Source organism: Salmo salar, chromosome ssa04 (genome assembly GCF_905237065.1).
Source record: "Salmo salar chromosome ssa04, Ssal_v3.1, whole genome shotgun sequence".
NCBI classification, from domain to species: Eukaryota; Metazoa; Chordata; class Actinopteri; order Salmoniformes; family Salmonidae; genus Salmo; species Salmo salar.
The window spans coordinates 19,395,540-19,416,363 of NC_059445.1; the positions used below are offsets into that span (position 1 = coordinate 19,395,540).

The 20,824-nt window shown below is 44.9% G+C and overlaps 2 protein-coding genes across 5 annotated transcripts in view; both read left to right on the plus strand.

The window, feature by feature from the left end:
• The window catches only part of LOC106602512 (zinc finger protein 69 homolog), a 506,109-nt gene that overhangs the window by 84,452 nt on the left and 400,833 nt on the right, over positions 1-20,824 (plus strand). The window lies entirely within an intron of this gene.
• Positions 1-20,824, plus strand: part of LOC106602418 (zinc finger protein 500-like) — a 133,216-nt gene that overhangs the window by 14,402 nt on the left and 97,990 nt on the right. For 2 of the 3 annotated variants that reach the window (XM_045717548.1, XM_045717547.1), the window contains exons 4-5: positions 2,288-2,452; positions 2,687-2,798. In XM_045717548.1, coding sequence (XP_045573504.1) covers positions 2,288-2,452; positions 2,687-2,798 — 277 coding nt within the window. Of the gene's footprint in view, positions 1-2,287; positions 2,453-2,686; positions 2,799-3,036; positions 4,779-20,824 lie in introns of those variants that run through there. The other variant, XM_014195040.2, reaches the window with a different exon arrangement.

Below are 20,824 nucleotides of genomic sequence, written 5' to 3' on the forward strand. Positions count from 1 at the left end.
ATGTTTCTTAACACCAGCTATTGTGATGGTGTATATTAAATGGATTTGTAATCCATATTTGAATTGTAGATGTTCCAAAGCCGCACATCAGCGGCTTGTATGCGTGGAAACCCGGAGATGCCAACCGTATTTATATTAATACAGGTCAATAACCTTGAGACCGGTGGTAATTTTGCGTGACAGTTAACGGCTGACACATTTTCATGACAGCCACAGCCCTACCTGTACACACTGCAGGAAGAGGTTCTGAGAGGACCTACCTCAGGATACACCAGCAGAAAAAAACATTCCACTCTATAACATAGAAACCATTCCACACGATATCTTCTGATGTTTGGATCAAACGTTGAATTAAAGACAAAGATCAATTTTCATTGTTTCAGCAGAAAAGATCCACAGATGCATTTAGAGTAACAGATTTCAGTGTTGAATATTCCTAGGTAGAATATTGCATTCAGTCATAAAACATCTTTTACATATTGTGTTTGTATTGTGTAGGCTGTATTATGTTCACAAATGCCTATTTCACTACTTCTATTCAACTAACGTATTTTTTTCCCAAGACACTTTTAATGAGAAAATGAATGCAGTTAATCAAGTTCATGGACATTTTTTGTTAAGACATATATGTGTGGATTTCATATAAAAACTTTGTTTAATAAACATCATGAACTTTCATTGGGATTCTATTTAGTAGAAATCACATCTGATCTCACCCTATTCTACATACACCCAACAGTGCTTTATAACCAATATACACTTAGGGCCTACATACAGTGCTTTATAACCAATATACACTTAGGGCCTACATACAGTGCCTAGAGAAAGTATTCACAGCCCCTTTTACCATTTTGTTTTGTTATGAAGTGGGATTAAAATTGATTTAATTGTACAGGTTAGAATCACCTTTAGTAGCAATTACAACTGTGAATCTTTGAGTAAGTCTCAAAGAGCTTTCCACACCTGGATTGTGCAACATTTGCCCAATTTATTTTAAACAAAAATATTAAATCCCTGTCAAATTGGTTGTTGATCATTGCTAGACAACCATTTTCAGGTCTTGCCATAGATTTTCAAGCAGATTTATGTCAAAATTGTAACTTGGCCACTCAGGAACATTTGCGGTCTTCTTAGTAAGCAACTCTAGTGTAGATTTGGCCTTGTGTTTTAGGTTATTGTCCTGCAGAAAGATGAATTCCTCCCAGTATCTGGTGGAAAGCAAACTGAACCAGGTTTTCCTCTAGGATTTTGCCTGTGCTTAGCTCCATTACGTTGATTTTTTATCCTGAAAAACTCCCCAGTCCTTAATGATTACAAGCATACCCATAACACGATGCAGCCACCACTATGTTTGAAAATATGGAGAGTGGTACTCAGTAATGTGTTGTATTGGATTTGCTCCAAACATAACACTTTGTATTCAGGACAAAAAGTTCATTGCTTTGTCACTTTTTTTGCAGTACTACTTTAGTGCCTTTGTGAAAACAGGATGCACGTTTTGGAATATTTTATTCTGTACAGGCTTCCTTCTTTTCACTCTGTCAAAGAGGTTAGTATTGTGGAGTAACTACAATGTTGTTGATTCATCCTCTGTTCTCCTATCACAGCCATTAAACTATGTGACTGTCTTAAAGTCAGGGGCTGAATACTTATTGGCTCAAGAAATTTCAGCTTTTTGTTTTTTATTAATTTGTCAAAATTTAAGAAAACATAATTCCACTTTGACATTATGGTGTATTGTGTGTAGGCCAGTGACCCCAAAAATCTAAATTTTCATCAATTTTAAATGTATTCTGTAAAATAACAAAATGTGGCAAAAGTCAAGGTGTATGAATACTTTCTGAAGGAACTGTAACAGTGAAGGCTGCTGAGGGGAGAACGGCTCACAATAATGGCTTGAATGGAGTTTAATGGATGGAATAGAGTGAATGGAATGGTATGAAAACCATGTCTTTGAAACCATTCTATTTACTCCAATCGAGACATTATTACGACCTGTTCTCCCCTCAGAAGCCTCCACTGCACTGTACCCACACACTAACAAACACCTGCTGTGCACTTCAAAATAGTTGAGTCAGGTTTGACTGATGATGACTCATATTTACCCACATCATATTTATGTCCACCGGGATGAGTTTAATAACAATTAAGTCATTCTGTAACTACAGTATAGAACTCAAACGTAGTGGGGATGGGTAAACACTCCATTTTGAAAGTGTGTTTATTATCTGTGTGTACATACCTGAGGGAGTATGTCTGTGTAATCTGTATCACCTATCTCTTCTAGGAGGACGAGGGTCCAGAGGTGCTGCTCGTGAAGGAGGAGGGGTGTGAGGAGGGTCTGGGGAACCCTGAGGGGACCATGGTCATGGACGACAACCAGACTACACCACCTCCTGAACCCACAGAGGAACCAGCTGAGCAGCACAGGGCCACATACATTCTCACTGAGGTGAGCCCACTGTGAACTACTGTCTGAATGGTATTAGGTCAGGTCTTAATTCATTTTGTCTTAAGTATGGGACCATGCCATTGAATTATCCAACCATTAGTATAGTATCAAATCAACTCACATGTATGCATTGTACTCATAGCAATCCCTCATTGCCCAATCAGAAGATGCTCCATAGCAGGGTGCTAATATCAGATGTCTTGATCCAACATCTTCTCTCTGTATCTCTTACAGTCAGTAGACATTGAGGAAGGGAAGCCTGATCTGCTGCTAGTCAAAGAGGAGACAATAGAAGACGGACAAGAGAGCATTGATCTGCTGAGTGGACTAAAGATGGGGGAGCAAGGTAACGGAGAAATACATATAGCCTACATATAGTACTACATCTTCAATGAGAATAGTGATGCACCTGACTATTTTACCTTAATTTTCTTCATTCATACAATGAAATCAATACAACTTATGTTTACATACAACAAAAACACAATGTATGAACTTGACCATGTAATTGACTCAAAAACACTCCATATGTAGAGTTTTCTCTGCCATGTTTGTAAAGTCTATTTTCTAACCTCTTCCTGCAGGTGGTTGGCTGGAGGCTAACAGAGGAGACTGGTCGGCCATCTTGGATACCCAGACCAGTGCAGCCAAGGGCCCAGGGGACAACATCATTGAGCAGGCCAGGACCAGATGCGACATAGTGGAGGTCAATGGATGGAACAGCATCCTAAACTCTGGGCTGGGGAACAACACTGTTAACCACAACCAGAAACAGACGGTCGAATACAAAACAACAGCTGAACTTAGTCTCCATGACAACAGACTGGATGAGACCAGGGCGAGGCGTAGATTTGGTCTGCGGGGACGGGGAGGTGTCTGTATACGGGGGGAGAGAACAACAGACACAGACTCAGCTAGTGATGCTCCGTCCTGCTCCTATAGTTGTGATTCAGAGAGACTGATGGCGCCTCAGGTTAACCCCCTAACAGGTGCTGCCTTCAGCCTGCCTTCTATAGGATCTATCAACTGGAACATGGACCCTGTGACAACACAGACACTCCCTGACCTTCGTCCTCCTCACAATCTCCTTATGTTAAACCAGACCTCAGACAATGCCAGTGCCTCAACATTAAATAGCTACACAAGCCCATTGACAAATGACAGTAGTAGAGATGGAATCAGTAAAGGTGGCATCGCCAAAGAGAAGCGCTTCCCGTGTTCATTTTGTGGGAAAGCCTTCAGTTTCCCCAAACAGGTGGAGATCCACCAGAGGATGCATACGGGGGAGAAACCATTCGGCTGCCACCTGTGCTGGGCCAGTTTTTCACACTCGTTCAGCCTGAAGAGGCACCAGAGGGTCCACACAGGGGAGAAACCATTCAATTGTCACCTGTGCCGGGCCAGTTTTTCACACTTGTTCAACCTGAAGAGGCACCAGAGTGTCCACACAGGGGAGAAATCCTGAAGCTGCCCCAGTGTGAGAAGAGGTTCTCCCACCAGCATCAGCTGAAGATGCACCTGAAGGTCCACATGGGAGAGAGGCCGTTCGCCTGTACACACTGCGGGAAGAGGTTCTCAGAGAGGAGATACCTCAGGATACACCAGCAGAAAACATGTTCCATGTATAGAGTATAGTAACATGTAGTACTAGTTAGTGTGTTTGTAGTTAATTCTGTTGCTTTTGGATGCAGTAGGGAACTGGATGAGGTGAACTCCACCCAGCACAGCCAGAAGAGGACTGAGTTTTTCCTAGCCACCGTGCTTTCTACATCTGCATTGCTTGCTGTTTGGGGTTTTAGTCTGGGTTTCTGCTGATGTATAAAGGGCTTTATGAATGCATTTGATTGAAATTTGATTGGACTGAGGAAAGAATGAGTATGATGAGGCAGAGTAGATGATATGGTGATGGTTGGTGTGATGGTGTCTAGTAAAAATGCTTCACTAATGAAGAATGACAAATTTAGTCCCTTTAAGTTGATACTGGTGGTGTTATAGTGAGATCAGAATGGTGCCTTGTAATGTTAAACCTTTTCCGAAGTATTCTAAAATTCATTTTATCAAAGTAAGGGTTCCAGATTTACAGAAAAGGTCAAATGCTACCATAGTGAGTAAAAAAAATAAAATAATAATCTACTTGTATCGTTTTGTGCAGTAAAAGTACTGTATGTAAAAGTTATGCGAGTAAATTACCATTTTGTTGAAATGAAATACAAAATTGACTCTGTGCTGACAGACTTTGTTATTTTTGTATCATTGCAGGGACTGAGTTTCCCTTATCAGTCTAACCAAAACATTATACTTAATTATTTAATCAACACACACAGTCGTGGCCCTTGCACTTTTATCAAATAACTGACCATTTTCCCTAAGAATGAAGTTGAAATTTAACATTGTATTTGGTCTCAACAGTTCTTTATTTCACTGTTAATATTACAGAACCTTTGTTTTTGATTCATAACTTAATATATCCCTTTAAATCAGAAAAAATAAACAGAAAAGGCATTGACAAAATTATTGACACCCTAGACATAATATTTGGTAGCGCAGCCTTTGGTCAAAATAACTGGTATAATCAAGCGCATCCTATAGCCATCGATGAGCTTCCTGCACCTCTGTACTGGCAGTTTGGCCCACTCCTCTTGTGTCCCGTCTCCCAACTGCTGTTTTCAGGTCTCTCCACAAGTTTTCAATGAAATTTAGTTCTGTACTCATTGCTGGCCACTTTAGAACAGTCCAGCGTTTTCTCTTGAACCATTCCTGGGTGCTTTTTGAAGTGTGCTTAAGGTCATTGTCCTGCTGGAAGACCTTTGACGGAGACCCAGCTTTCTGGCACTGTGTCTGACATTGCGCTCTAAAATGCCTTGTTATTCTCCTGATTTCATGATGCCATGTACACGTTCAAGGCACCCAGTGCCAGAGACAGCAAAGCAACCCCAAAACATCACTGAACCTCCTCCATGTTTGACTATAGGGAAGGTGTTCTTTTCTTTGAAGGCTTAATTTTGTTCTCTGTAAACAGAGATGGTGTGCTTTACCAAAAAGCTCTAATTTGTTCTATTCTGCCCACAGCACATTCTCCCAGAAGGATTTTGGCATGTTCAGGTGTTAGGGCAAATTGCAGTCAGGCTTTCTTATGTCTCTCTCTCAGCAGTGGGGTCCTCCTGGGTCTCCTACCATATAACCCCCTTTCATTGAGTTGGTGACGGACAGTGCGAGTTGAAACTGTCATACCTTGGGTCTGAAAGTCAGCTTGAATCTGTGTGGCAGTTTATCGAGGTGCTTTCTCCACCATTGAAACAATCCTTCGCTGCAATCTTCTATCAAGTTCTCTTGCGGCCACTTCCAGGGAGGTTGGCTACAGCGGCATGGGCCTTAAACTTCTTGATACCGTTACGTACGGTGGAAACAGGAACTCTGGAGATGGACTTGTAGCCTTGATTGTCCATGCTTGGCTACAATTTTGTGTCTGACCTCCTCAGATAATTCTCTGGTTTTCTTTATTTTCTCCATGCTCATTGCGGTACACACAGTGACACAAAACAGGAGAATGAGTCCTTTTCTCTATTCAAACTTCGTCTTCTACTATGGTATAATGGCGTTCGCAACAATTAGATGTGCATTCCGCCACCTACTGTGCGGGTAGATAATAAGGATCCCAAAAAGGAAAACGTTTTGGTAAAAAGGAAATAAAATGTCATACAAACTACCTAAAAATAAATTAACTACACAATCAACCTGCTTTTCTGTAAAAACCTAATTCTAATCAGGTCCAACACAGGCTCAGAAGCCTCCTGTGAGGACGGGACAGTAGTCCTTGGAGCCCCAAGTCTTTGAGCCCCAAAAACGTATTAGGCTGCAGATATGATATCCAGCTTTTTGGACATCTTAGACACTTGTGCTGTCCAATTAATCACTGTGGCTATAAATGTCACAACATCCACCATCTTCACAATGAGTGTATCCAGATCACCTGATTGACTTAAAACACTATCAACTGGTTGCACTGAATCCACTATATCTCCAACACTGTTGCCTCTTGCCTCTATGACTCTCTTCACCGCCTCCACATAGGAGATCCGCTGCACAACCCTGATCCTTGACACCTGGACCTCCTTTACCCTAACAGGACACTCAAGGAAGTCCGGAGTATGATGCCCACCACAGTTGCAACATTTTCCATTCGCAGATTCTTCAATATGATACTTCTCCCGTCTGCAAACATTTGACACGTGACCATATCCTTTACAATTTCTACAATGATTGTGGACTACAGGAAAAGGAGAACCGAGTATGCCCCCATTCTCACCGACGGGACTGTAGTGGAGCAGGTTGAGAGTTTCAAGTTCCTGGTGTCCACATCACCAACAGACTATCATGGTCCAAACACACCAAGACAGTCGTGAAGAGGGCACGACAATGCCTATTTCCCCTCAGGAGACTGAAAAGATTTGGTATGGGTACTCAGATCCTCAAAAAGTTCTACAGCTGCACCATCGAGAGCATCCTGACGGGTTGCATCACCGCCTGGTATGGCAACTGCTCGGCCTCCAACCGCAAGGCAATACAGAGGGTAATGTGTATGGCCCAGTACATCACTGGGGCCAAGCTTCCTTTCATGCAGGACCTCTATACCAGGCGGTGTCAGAGGAAGGCCCTAAAAATTGCCAAAGACTCCAGTCACCCTAGTCATAGACTGTTCTCTCTGCTACCACACGGAAAGCGGTCCCGGAGTGCTAAGTCTAGGTCCAAAAGGCTTCTTAACAGCTTCTACCCCCAAGCCATAAGTCTCCTGAACAACTAATCAAATGGCTACCCGGACTATTTGCATTGTCGTCGTACCCCGTTTATTATCTATGCATAGTCACTTTACCTCTACCTACATGTGCATATTACCTCGACTAACCTGTGCCCCCGCACATTGACTCTGTACCGGTACCCCCTGTATATGTCCTCCCTACTGTTATTTTATTGTTGCTCTTTAATTATTAGTTATTTTTATTTCTTTATTTTTTATTTTTTTACTTCAGTTTATTTTCGTAAATACTTAACACTTATTTACTTAACTGCATTGTTGGTTAAGGGTTTATAAGTAAGCATTTCACTGTAAGGTCTACACATGTTGTAGTCGGCGCACATGACAAATAACATTTGATTTGACTGTAATGGTTTGGACACTAATCCTCTCAACGCATACCTCACATATCCAAGCTTCAGATATTCAGGTAGTCTCCTCAAACAACAATAACATTGACAGGCTTTTCTCCTTCCTTCCATTTAACATACAGGTCATGCGACGTGCACTGACCACTCCAGGGATTTTCTAATTAAGGTACTCATCATCTAATGTATGTCCAACGAGACTCCAGCTATAACTCCTTTGGCAAGCGCCCTGCTCCGAAGACCACTTTTTAAAATGTAACCTTTATTTAACTAGGCAAGTCAGTTAAGAACAAATTCTTATTTACAATGACGGCCTACCCGGGCCAAACCCTCCCGTAACCCGAAGAACGCTGGGCGAATTGTGCACCGCCCTATGGGACTCCTGATCACGGCCGGTTGTGATACAGCCCTGGATCGAACCCGGGTCTGATGTGACGCCTCTAGCACTGCGATGCAGTGCCTTAGACCGCTGTGCCAATCAGGATCAATACATGTTACTTCTGATGTGGACAATTTTGCCAGATCCAGTGCACACTTCTTCTGTTCTTCATCAACACAATTAACCAAAACAAGGCCGATTCTAGTCACCTTGATTGAATCCACCTTTTCCACTGCTTTCTTCACAGTCCTCGATATTACAAATGGATTTCCCAAATGAATCTCCTTGTCCAAAAAATGCAGTCCAATAAGAAATTAATTATTGGACAGGTCCTTGTCTTCTACTACAACTTGCGCTCGTTTTATTCCATTCTTTGATTTGACTATTTTCCATTCATCATCACACACTTCACTTGCCGCACTTTCAGATTCAAGCACAGTCACCATTTCCTCCTTGGCCCTCCATAGTTTTCTGGAAGAAATTGTTCAATATTTGAAAAAGTGCAAGGGTGCCAATATTGTATGCCACGACTATGGCCATTTTTTTCAGATAAAACTCTAATGGTTCCATATTGTACTTGAAATAGTGTTAGAGATGGGGTTGACAAAGGAGATGATTGTGGACTATAGGAAAAAGAGGACCGAGCACGCCCCCATTCTCATCAACAGGGCTGCAGTGGAGCAGGTTGAGAGCTTCAAGTTCCTTGGCGTCCACATCACCAACAAACTAACATGGTACAAGCACACCATGACAGTCGTGAAGCAGGTACGACAAAACCTATTCCCCCTCAGGAGACTGAAAAGATTTGGCATGGGTCCTCAGATCCTCAAAAGGTTCTACAGCTGCACATCGAGAGCATCCTGACTGGTTGCATCACTCCCTGGTATGGCAACTGCTCGGCCTCCGACCGCAAGGCACTACAGAGGGTAGTGCGAACGGCCCAGTACATCACTGGGGCCAAGCTTCCTGCCATCCAGGACCTCCATACAGGCAGTGTCAGAGGAAGGCCCTAAAAATTGTCAAAGACTCCAGCCACCCTAGTCATAGACGCTCTCTGCTACCACACGGCAAGCGGTACCGGAGAGCCAAGTCTAGGTCCAAGAGGCTTCTAAACAGCTTCTACCCCCAAGCCATAAGACTCCTGAACATCTAGTCAAATGGCTACCCAGACTATTCGCATCCCCCCCCACCCCCCCTCCAGCTATACATAGTCACTTTAATTAACTCTACCTACATGTAAATACTACCTCAACTTACCGGTGCCCCCGCACATTGACTCTGTACCGGCACCACCCTGTATATATTGTTCTTTTTATACTGCTCCTCTTTAATTACTTGTTACTTTTATCTCATTCTTATCCATATTTTTTTTTAACTGCACTGTCGGTTAGGGGCTTGTAAGTAAGCATTTCACTGTAATGTCTACACCTGTTGTATTCGGCGCATGTGACTAATAACATTTGATTTGACTGGAGTTTACATTTTATAATATGTTTCTATGTGTACAGCAAAGAGTTTGTTATATACTGTAATTAATATCCTCTTCTGCACAATTTGTGTTTACAGTGTGAGCGGACCAAGTACTTGGAGGTTGCTCTAAAGCGGCAAGGTGGAATAAATGAGTCAGGAGCAGGTTTTCTTAATTGAACAAAGTTCTCTATTGAGGTATTTTTTTCCTTCTCAAACACTCCAACACAATCAAGGATGATATCCCAAGGAAAATTCAATTCTTCTTCACAAGAACAAGAAACACAAGGTGAGTATCTTTAAACTATAACATAAATCACGGGTTTGTCACCGCCTTCACGATCCGTCCATGGAGAGCTCCCGTCGGGTAGTCGTCCGGATCCGTGGTGACCATCCGCAAGAGGTTGTGTGTCCCCTTCTTCTCCCTTCCGAAAGGTACGTCCTCTCCATTGTAGAAGCAAACACTCTTTTCTTTCTCCTCTCTCTGCCGGTTCCCTCCTCTCTCTTGTAGGGGAAAGAGAATAGCTCATTAGTACCATCAGCTGTGCTTAATTGCCTCTGATCACCTTGACTCACATGCCGGGCTGGGCTACTGTCCGTGGGAGCAGCTTGCCCTCTGGTGGTCCTTCCACCTACCTCCCTCCTCAGGACCGGACCGGAGGGCCGGGCGCCAGATGCGCAGTTTTGGTCACGTCGGGACAGAGCGTCCGCATTCCCGTTCCTCGATCCAGCCCTGTGGATGACGTGGAAAGAGAACGGTTGTGAAGCAAGAAACCATCTGGCTATTCTGTTATAGTTTCTCATACCGGCCATCCACGTGAGGGGAGCATGGTCAGTAACGAGGGCAAACCTACGGCCGAGTAGGTAGTACCGGAGATAATCGAGGGCCCACTTAATGGCTAGGGCCTCTTTCTCTACGGTAGCATATCTCTGTTCCCAATCACTGAGCTTCCTACTTATACAGAGAATAGGCCTCTCTGCTTCGCCTTCACTCTGAGCTAGGACGGCTCCGAGCCCCGTATCTGAGGCATCTACCTGCACAATGAACTCTTGGGAGAAGTCAGGAGCCTGCAGGACGGGATCAGAGTACAGGCTATCTTTTAGCAACTGGAAGGCGTCTTCCGTCTCGTCCTTTCACGGTTTGGCAGGTTTTTCTTGATGAGGTTTGTGAGGGAGTTGGCAATGGTTGCATATCCAGGGATGAAACGGCGATAATATCCCGTTATCCCCAAGAAGGCTTGGACGTCCCGCTTCGTCTGAGGCCGGGGCCAGTCCCAAATGGCCCTGGTCTTTTCTGCCTGTGGGCATATTTTTCCGTTCCCCACGGTGTATCCCAGGTATTCCGCTTCGGACAGACCCAGGCAGCATTTTTTTGGATTGGCCATCAGCCCTGTAGCCTCCAGGCTCACGAGTACTGACCGTAGCTGCAGGTGGTGACTATCCCAGTCCTCGCAGTGGATGACCATATCGTCTATGTACGCCACCACGTACTCTTGATGGGGCCGTAGAATGGCATCCATGAGGCGTTGGAAAGTTGCCGCAGCGCCATGCAGTCCGAAGGGCATCCTCACATACTGAAAAAGCCCCTCCGGTGTGGCGAAGGCAGTCTTTGGGCGGTCCTCCGGAGCCACCGGCACTTGCCAATATCCCTTCGTCAAATCCAGGGTGGTGAGGAACTTGGCCTTTCCTAAGCACTCCAGGAGTTCATCCACGCGGGGCATGGGATACGCATTGAACGTAGAGATGGCGTTTACACCCCTAAAGTCATTGCAGAGCCTCATACTACAGTCAGGTTTGGGGACCAGGACTATGGGACTGGACCACTCACTCATAGATGACTCGATCACCCTCATCCTCAGCATCTTCCTTACCTCGTTATTTGCGATGACTCTGCGAGCCTCAGGAATCCTGTAAGGCTGGATATGCACCCTCTTGCCGGGTTCAGTGTGGATATGATGAAACAGGACATCTGTTTGTCCTGGGAAGGGCGAGAATACCCTGCCAAATTGCATAATCAGCTTGACTAGCTGTCTCGACTGCTCTGGCAGGAGAGTTCGGCCACGGCGCACCTGTAGCAGGGCCTCCTCTTTTTCCTTGTGCTCCACGGCCATCAAAGCCACACCCTCCTCTCTCCCATGGTACTTCTTCAGCAGGTTGATATGATACAGTTGGACCTTCTTCCTCCTGTCCGGTTGCTTGATGAAGTAATTGACTGGTGAGAACCTTTCCGTTACCTTGTAGGGTCCCCTCCACTGCGCCAGCAAGCAGTGTCCGGCCGTGGGCATGAGTACCATCCCTTTCTCTCCCACGGTGAACTCCCTGGGTGTCGCTGACTTATCGTACGCCCGGCCTTGAGTTCGTTGCGCCTTCTCCATGTGCTCCTTTACTTTGGGCCAGACTGCCGACAGGCGGTCCCTCATCAGGGTAACATGTTCTATCGTCAAGCGGAATGGGCATGGTTGGGCCTCCCAGGTTGGTTGGGCCTCTGTTTGGCTAAGTCGAGGATCCCTCGGCATGGCCTGCTGGAGAGAAATTTGAATGGGGAGAACCCAGTAGACGCCTGGGGTACTTCTCGCAGGGCAAACATTAAGTGGGGCAGAAGCATGTCCCAGTTTTTCCCGTCTCTGGACACCACTCTTCTCAACATGCTTTTAATTGTTTTTGTTCAGGCGTTTGCACAAACCGTCTGTCTGCGGGTGGAATATGCTTGTGCGTATCTGTTGAACCTGGTATAACCGACACAAGTCCTTCATCAACCGGAACATGAACGGGGTTCCCTGGTCGGTTAGGATCATCTTGGGAGGGCCCACCTGGGAGAACAGCATGAATAATTCCTTGGTGATTCCCTTTGACGACATGTTGCGAAGGGGTATGTCCTCTCGGAACTTGGTAGCGTAATCTACGACAACCAGGATGTACTCGTGTCCTCTGGCGGATTTCAGGAGGGGTCCTACGAGATCCATAGCTATGCGTTCGAAGGGGAGTCTCTATAATGGGGAGAGGAATCAAAGGATTACGCAGGTGTGGCCGTGGGGCCATACACTGACATTGATCACACGTCCTACAATACCTGGCAACATCTCGGGTGACACGGGGCCAATAGAACCTCTGCATGATTGTCGATCCTTTTGTCCCGTGCCAGGTGTCCTCCTAGGACATGGGAGTGGGCTAGCTGTAGGACAGTATCCCTGTATGGTCTAGGCACCATTAGTAATTCCTGTTTTTCCCCCCTTCGTTGCACGACCCAATACAAAAGGCCCCGCCTGATTGCATAGTAGGGAAGAGAGGGCTCACCTGATCCGTTAACATTCCTCCCATCGATCACCTTCACCTTCCACATGGCATCCCGTAAGTCTGGGTCTCTATGCTGAAAGGAACCGAACTGTCCCTTTAATTCTTGGGACAGGTCAACCTTGGTAGAGGGGTGTTGAGGTTGTTCCCCATCCCCGTCGTGGGTGCCCGAGGAGAATCCCTTTCATGGTCCCTCCTCTGGTGGCTCCTTCCTTCCTCCGTCGTGTATTAACCTTCGCGTCTACATCGGAGGTTTCCTGAAATAGCTGTCAGAGGCGTTGGGTCTGTATTTCTTCCTCTGCTCCAGAGGACAATGCCGAGGCTGCATTTCCTTGTAAGGCTACTACCTCGGGCTTGGACCTGTTTTTTTTCTTCCTCTGCTTTCCTGCCCCACTACGGTGGCCCGGCTCTTGGCGTGTGATAGAGAGACCTGATCCCCCTTGTCCAGTGCGTAACGTCATCTGCCGAAGCTCCTTATGTAGGGGACAGTCTCTCCCAATCAGTAATGGCACCTTCAGCTGGGGTATTTTCCCGGCCCTGACTGTACACCTTCCTTTCAGGGTGAGAACGGACAGACTCATGGTGGGGTAATAGTGGGTGTCTCCATGGACACAGCTACTTTGTCTGGTAGCAGTGTTGCTGTGGTCACCATCTGCTCCTCCACTAATGTAACCATACTTCCCGAGTTGAGAATGGCTACCACGTCTCGCCCTTCTACTCGAACTGGACTCGCTGGGGCTATTTCTGCTAACAGAGGTGATCCTGCCCTCTCGGGCCGGGATGCGTGGGGACGGGCAGCGATGACTCGGGGGCCATGGAATCGTCCTTTCTGGGACATTGTGAGGCGTAATGGTCCGGAGACTGGCTTTTATAACACCAACCCTGTTGTGTGGGTGATGACTTCTCCCACGTCCAGAGCAGGTTCGGTCGTTTCGGTGGTGAACGTGCCGGGGTTAGTCGGGGAACGGGCTTGGCAGAGTCCTTGCGGTCCTCCTTTTAACAACTCCCATGTAGATCGGTACGTTTCCACAGCCTGGGCTATGTCGTCGGCTGACGTCGGGTTTGCTTGCCCCACGACCCTTTTTAAGTCCCTGGGTAATTCCCTCAAAATCTTGTCCACTATGAGCGTCTCTACGACATGTCCTACTCCCTTCCCGGGCTCCAGCCACTGTTTCATTAGTCATATGAGAGCGAAGATCTGGGCACGGACGGGTTGGTCATATAGGTCCATTGATGGAACTTTACGGCCCTATCTCGGGTGGTCAGCTGGTACCGGAACATATTCTCGGTTTTTAGTCGCCTATAGTTAGCAGCTTCGCGGGGGTCCAGATCATAGTAGGCTTCCTCGGCTATCCCAGTCAAAAGAGGAGCTAATGCACTCGCCCATTCTGTGGGGGGGCCACTCTTCCAAGGTGGCCATCCTTTCGAACATCATGATGAAAGCTTCAATGTCATCCTCTTTTGAGAGGCGAGGTAAGATGGTGTGAGTAGCCCCTCTCGGCTTCACTCTCGGTTCTTCTCGCCGGCTCAGCTGCTGTTGCATGAGTTCTATGGTTGTCTGCTGGGCCGTGATCAACTGTTGTAGTAGAGCGTTACCCATCCTTCTTGGATGGTTCCCATGTGTCTACAGGTAGATTTTCGTTTTCCTCACTGTGTCGCTCGTCCACCTAATGCCCGCATTCTCCACCAATGTGAACGGTCCAAGTACTTGGGCGTTGCTCTAAAGTGGAAAGGTGGAATAAACGAGTCAGGAGCAAGTTTCCTTAATTGAACAAAGTTCTCTATTGAGGTATTTTTTTTCCTTCTCAAACACTCCAACACAATCAAGGATGATAACACAAATGTTCTTCACAAGACCAAGGAACACAAGGTGACTATCTTTAAACTATGACATAAATCACGGGTTTGTCACCTCCTTCACGATCCGTCCGTGGAGAGCTCCCTTCGGGTGGTCGTCCGGATCCGTGGTGACCATCCCCAAGAGGTTGTGTGTCCCCTTCTTCTCCCTTCCGAAAGGTACGTCCTCTCCTTTGAAGAAGCAAACACTCTTTTCTTTCTCCTCTCTCTGCCAGTTCCCTCCTCTCTCTTGTAGGGGAAAGAGAATAGTTCATTAGTACCGTCAGCTGTGCTTAATTGCCTCTGATCACCTTGACTCACATGCCGGGCTGGGCTACTGTCCGTGGGAGCAGCCTGCCCTCTGATGGTCCTTCCACAACAGACAGCAATCCAGTAGGACCTGTACCTGGCGTTCGTGTTGATGGCGGTAGAGACTGGACCTCTGGCCCCGGATTAGGACCCTGGTTCAGAAGCCTTCGCTCTTCCTTCCCGAGTTGGAACCATACTTATTTCCATACTTATTTCCCTCATTAAAATGCAAATCAATTTATAACATTTTTGACATGCGTTTTTCTGGATATTTTTGTTGTTATTCTGTCTCTCACTGTTCAAATAAACCTGCCATTAAAATTATAGACTGATCCTTTCTTTATCAGTGGGCAAACATACAAAATCAGCAGGGGATCAAATACTTTTTCCCCCCACTGTATTACCCCTTGTTTTGCCATCAGAACAGCTTCAATTCATTGGGGCATGGACTCTGCAAGGTGTCGAAAGCATTCCACAGGGATACTGGCCCATGTTGACTCCAATGCTTCCCACAGTTGTGCTGCCAAGTTGGCTGGATGTCCTTTGGGTGGTGGACGATTCTTGGTACACATGGGAAACTGTTGAGCGTGAAAAACCCAGCAGCGTTGCAGTTCTTGACACAAACCAGTGTGCCTGGTAACTACTACCATACGACGTTCAAAGGCACTTAAATATTCTGTCTTGCACATTCAACCTCTTAATGGCACACATACACAATCCATGTCTCAATTGTTTCTAGGCTTAAAAATCCTTCTTGAACCTGTCTCCTCCCCTTCATCTACACTGATTGAAGTTGATTTAACAGGTGACTTAATTAAGGGATCATAGCGTTCACCTGGATTCACCTGGTCAGTCTATGTCATGGAAAGAGCAGGTGTTCCTAATGTTTTGTACACCACATAATGTCCTGTTTCTGCCTCAAGCTTCAGGAACAGGAGATGGATCCTACCCTATGAACCGTTCCGGCTCGTGCAAGGCCCACCATTTACATAATACAATACAGTTTAAATTACAATACAAAATATATCAAAATGGCTGGGTCTTCACAGTCCCTGTTGTGTCGTAAGGTGTTCTTTTATCTGTTTTTTAAATCTGTATTTGTTGCTCGCTTGAGTTACCTGGGGTGGCAGAGAGTTCCATTTAGTCATGGCTATATTTAATACTGTGTGTTTCCCAGCCTCTGTTCTGGACCAAGGGACTGTGAAGACACCTCTGATTGCATGTCTTGTGTTGTACCGATTAGTGTCCGACCTGTGTGCCAACTGCTTGAACAAACAGTTTAGTACCTTCAACACCTCGCACAAAGACCAATAGTGATGCAGTCAATCTCTCCTCAACTTTGAGCCTGGAGAGATTGACATGCATGTTACTGACATTCACTCTCTGTGTACATCTAAGTGCAATACGTGCTTCCCGACCAACTGCAATTCATCTATGTCCCTCTTTGTCGCACATGACCTCACAACTGGGCAGTAGTCCAGGTGCGACAAAACTAGGACCTGTCTGGTAGAGGCATATATCAAGAAAGCAGAGCAACGCCTTATTATGGACAGACCTCTTCCTATTTTAGCAACCATTGAGTCTATATGTTTTGACCATGGCAGCTGCTGGTTACACCCAGCAGTTTAGTCTCCTCAACTTGCTCAATCACCACATTATTCAATAATAGATCTAAATGAGGTTTAGCGTTGAGTGAGTGATTTGTCCCAAAAAGCAATGATTTTAGTTTTTGTGATATTTAGCACCAGTCTATTGCTAGTTACCCATTATAAAACTGGCTGGAGCTCTATGTTAAGGGTGTCAGTTATTTATTTTACTGTCGTAGCCGACGAGTATACTCTTGAGTCGTCAGCGTACATGGACACACAGGCTTCATTCAAAATCAGTGGAAGGTTATTAGTGAAAACAATGGCCCAAGCCGACTGCCCTGCGGTACACCACACTCAACCAAATTTGCATTAGAGAGGTTGCCATTAAAGAAAACCGTCTGTGTTCTATTAGATAGGTAACTCTCAATCCATGATAAGGTAGAGGATGCAAATCCATAATACCTACGTTTTTTCAGAAATAGGTTATGATCAATGATATCAAAAGCTGCACTGAAGTCTAACAAAACAGCTCCCACAATCTTCTATTAATTTCTTTCAGCCAATCATCAGTGCCGAGCATTTTGAGTGCCCTTCCTTGTAAGCATGCTGAAAGTCTGTTGTTAATTTGTTTTCTGTAAATAACTTTGTATTTGGTTTAAAGAAATCTAAAAGCTTGGTAAGCACTGGTAACAGGATGATTGGTCGGCTGTTTAAACCATTAAAGGGTGCTTTGCTATTCTTGGGCAATGGAATGACCTTTACCTCCCTCCAGGCCTGAGGGCACACACCGTCTTCTAGGCTTAAATTGAAGATGTGGCAAACAGGAGTCGCAATGTATTCCACTACCAACCTCAGCAATTTCCCATCCATGTTGATGGTACCAGGTGGCTTGTCTTTATTTATAGATAGCAACACCTTTTTCACCTCTTCCACACCCACTTTGCTGTACTCAAAACTACAGTGCTTGTCTTTCATTATTTGGCCCGTTAAGCATGAATATGAAGGCTCAGAATTTGTTGTTTGCATGTCATCCCTAACTTTATCTTTTCAACAAAAAAGTTACCTCATGGTTACCCCACGAATACAGACAGGGTCAGGATTAGCGTTCACCTCGAGAGGTACAGTGCCTTCAGTAAGTATTCTTCATGCCCGTTTACTTATTCCACATTTTGTTGTTACAGCATGAATTCAAAAGGGATTAACTATATTTGTTTTCTCACCCATCTACACACAATACCCCATAATGACAAAGTGAAAACATGTTTTTTAGAAATTTGTGCGCATTACTTGAAAATTAAATACAGAAATATCTCAAGTATTTCCACCCCTGAGTAAATACTTTGTATAAGCACTGTTGGCAGTGATTAAAGCTGTGAGTCTTTCTGGGTAAGTCTCTAAGAGCTTTCCACACCTGGATTGTGCAACATTTGCCCATTATTCTTTTCAAAATTCTTTAAGCTCAGTCAAATTGGTTGCTGATCATTTTCAGGTCTTGTCATAGATTTCTAAAAACCTGTTTTTGCTTTGTCATTATGGGGTATTATGTGTAGATTGACGAGTGGAACATTTTAGAATAAGGCTGTAACATAACAACATGTGGAAAAAGGGTTCTGAACTCTTTCCGAATGCACTGTATATGGTTGGTATTTACAGTTTTTATTTTCTGCCCAGCACAAACACCATGTTCAACTATTCATGGTCAACAATTTAGACCACAATTAGTTGAACGAGGTGTTAGTGAAAGGCTGGAACAGAATGTGTAAACTCCTGTCATATGTACAAAAAACCTGGGTTCGATCCCAGGCTGTGACCGGGAGTCCCATAGGGCTGCAGACAATTGGCCCAGCGTCGTCTGGTTTAGGGAAGGGTTTGGCCAGGCGCTCTAGTGACTCCTTGTGGCGGGCCGGGCGCCTGCAGGCTGACTACAGTCGTCAGTTGAACAGTGTTTCCTTCGACACATTGGTGTAGCTGGCTTCCGGGTTAAGCAAGTGGGTGTTAAGAAGCACGGATTGGCAAGTCATGTTTGGAGGACGCATGACTCGAACTTTGACTCTCCTGAGCCCATTGGGGAGTTGCAGCAATAAGACAAGATCGTAATCGCGAAATTGGGGAGAAAAAGGGGGTAACAAAATGCATAATAATTAAGGGCTGTGTTTTGTGTGGGCTTAACCTGGCATTACGTATTGATAACTGTGTACAGTGCCTTTGGAAAGTATTCAGACCCATTGACTTTTTCCACATTTTGTTACGTTACAGCCTTATTCTAAAGCAATCAACACACAAGACTCTATAATGTCAAAGCAAAAACGTTTTCATTTTTTTTTTGCAAATTTATTTAAAAAAAACAGAAATACTTTATATAAGTATTCAGACCCTTTGCTATGGCACTCGAAGTTGAGCTCAGGTGCATCCTGTTTCCATTGATCATCCTTGAGATGTTTCTTAAACTTGATTTGAGTCCACATGTGGTAAATTCAATTGATTGGACATGATTTGGAAAGGCACACGCCTGTCTATATAAGGTCCCACAGTTGACAGTGCATTCTAGAGCAAAAACCAAGCCATGAGGTTGAAGGAGTTGTCCATAGAGCTCTGAGACAGGATTGTGTCGATGCACAGATCTGGGGAACGGTACCAAAAAATATCTGCAGCATTGAAGGTCCCCAAATACACAGTGTCCTCCATCATTCTTAAATGGAAGAAGTTTGGAGCCACCAAGACTCTTCCTAGAGCTGGGCGCCAGGACAAACTGAGCAATCGGGGGAGAAGGGCCTTAGTCAGGGAGGTGAACTAGAACCTGATGGTCACTGACAGAGCTCTAGAGTTCCTCTGTGGAGATGGGAGAAACTTCCAGATGGACAACCATCTCTGCAGCACTTCACCAATCAGGCCTTTATGGTAGAGTGACCAGACGGAAGCCACTTCTCAATAAAAGGCACATGACAGCCCACTTGGAGTTTGCCAAAAGGCACCTAAAGACTCTCAGACCATGAGAAACAATATTCTCTGGTCTGATGAAACCAAGATTGAACTCTTTGGCCTGAATGCCAAGTGTCACCTCCGGAGGAAACCTGGCACCGTCCCTACGGTGAAGCATGGTGGTGGTGGCAGCATCATGCTGTGGGGATGTTTTTCAGTAGCAGGGGAGACTAGTCAGGATCGATGCAAAGTTGAACGGAGCAAAGTTCAGAGAGATACTTGATGAAAACCTGCTCCAGAGCGCTCAGGACCTCAAACTGGGGCAAAGGTTCACCCTCCAACAGGACGACGACCCTAAGCACACCTAAGACAACGCAGGAGTGGCTTCGGGACAAGTCTCTGAATGTCATTGAGTGGCCCAGCCAGAGCTTGGACTTGAACACTATCAAACATCTCTGAAGAGACCTGAAAATAGCTTTGCAGGAAGGCTCCTCATCCAACCTGACAGAGATTGAGAGGATCTGCAGAGAAGAATGGGAGAAACTCCCCAAATACAGGTGTGCCAAGGTTGTAGCATCATACCCAAGAAGACTCGAGGCTGTAATCACTGCCAAAGGTGCTTCAACAAATTACTGGATAAAGGGTCTGAATACTTATGTAAATATGATATTTCAGTTTATTTTGTTTTATAAATTAGCAATATTTTCATTTTTTTTGTTGTTGCTTTGTCGTTATGGGGTATTGTGTGTAGATTGATGAGGGAAAAATAATAATCAATTTTAGAATAAGGCTAACCTAACCTAACAAATATGGAAAAAGTCAAGGGTTCTGAATACTTGCCGAAGGCACTGTAAATCTCTCTCGGACAAGGTGACTTTTATCAATATATTCGCCTGTATTTAACCCCAACAAATGAAATGCTAATCGGCTGCAAATGTGGCTATCATAAAAAACTACAAATGTCATAATGTTCTGGACGAGACTGCAGAATCGAGGCAAAGGTAAGGATCTATGCATTAACTCTCCAATGTTAGCTAAATGTAGTAATGAATAAACTGGCTACATTTCTTAATGTATCTGTTAGCAAAGTTGCCAGCTAGATATGACGTTCAGGAGCTTGCAGGGATTTGTAGTACTTTGATGCTAATTAGCATTTTACATTTCAGAGTAAATAGAGCTGAATATTGATCAAATTCACCTTGTCCGAGAGAATTACATAGTTATCAAAACGTCACACCAGGGTAAAGCTACACAGTGTTTAAGTGTTTCTAAAATCCCCTATGGTAAAAAATGAATGGTGGAAAAACGATTGGAACCATTTCCGTGTTTGACCGCTAGGTTTTAAGGGTATTATGACACCGCCACCACAAATAGAACAATGAGCCAGATATTTCACCAGATGTATTAAAATGAAGCATCCGG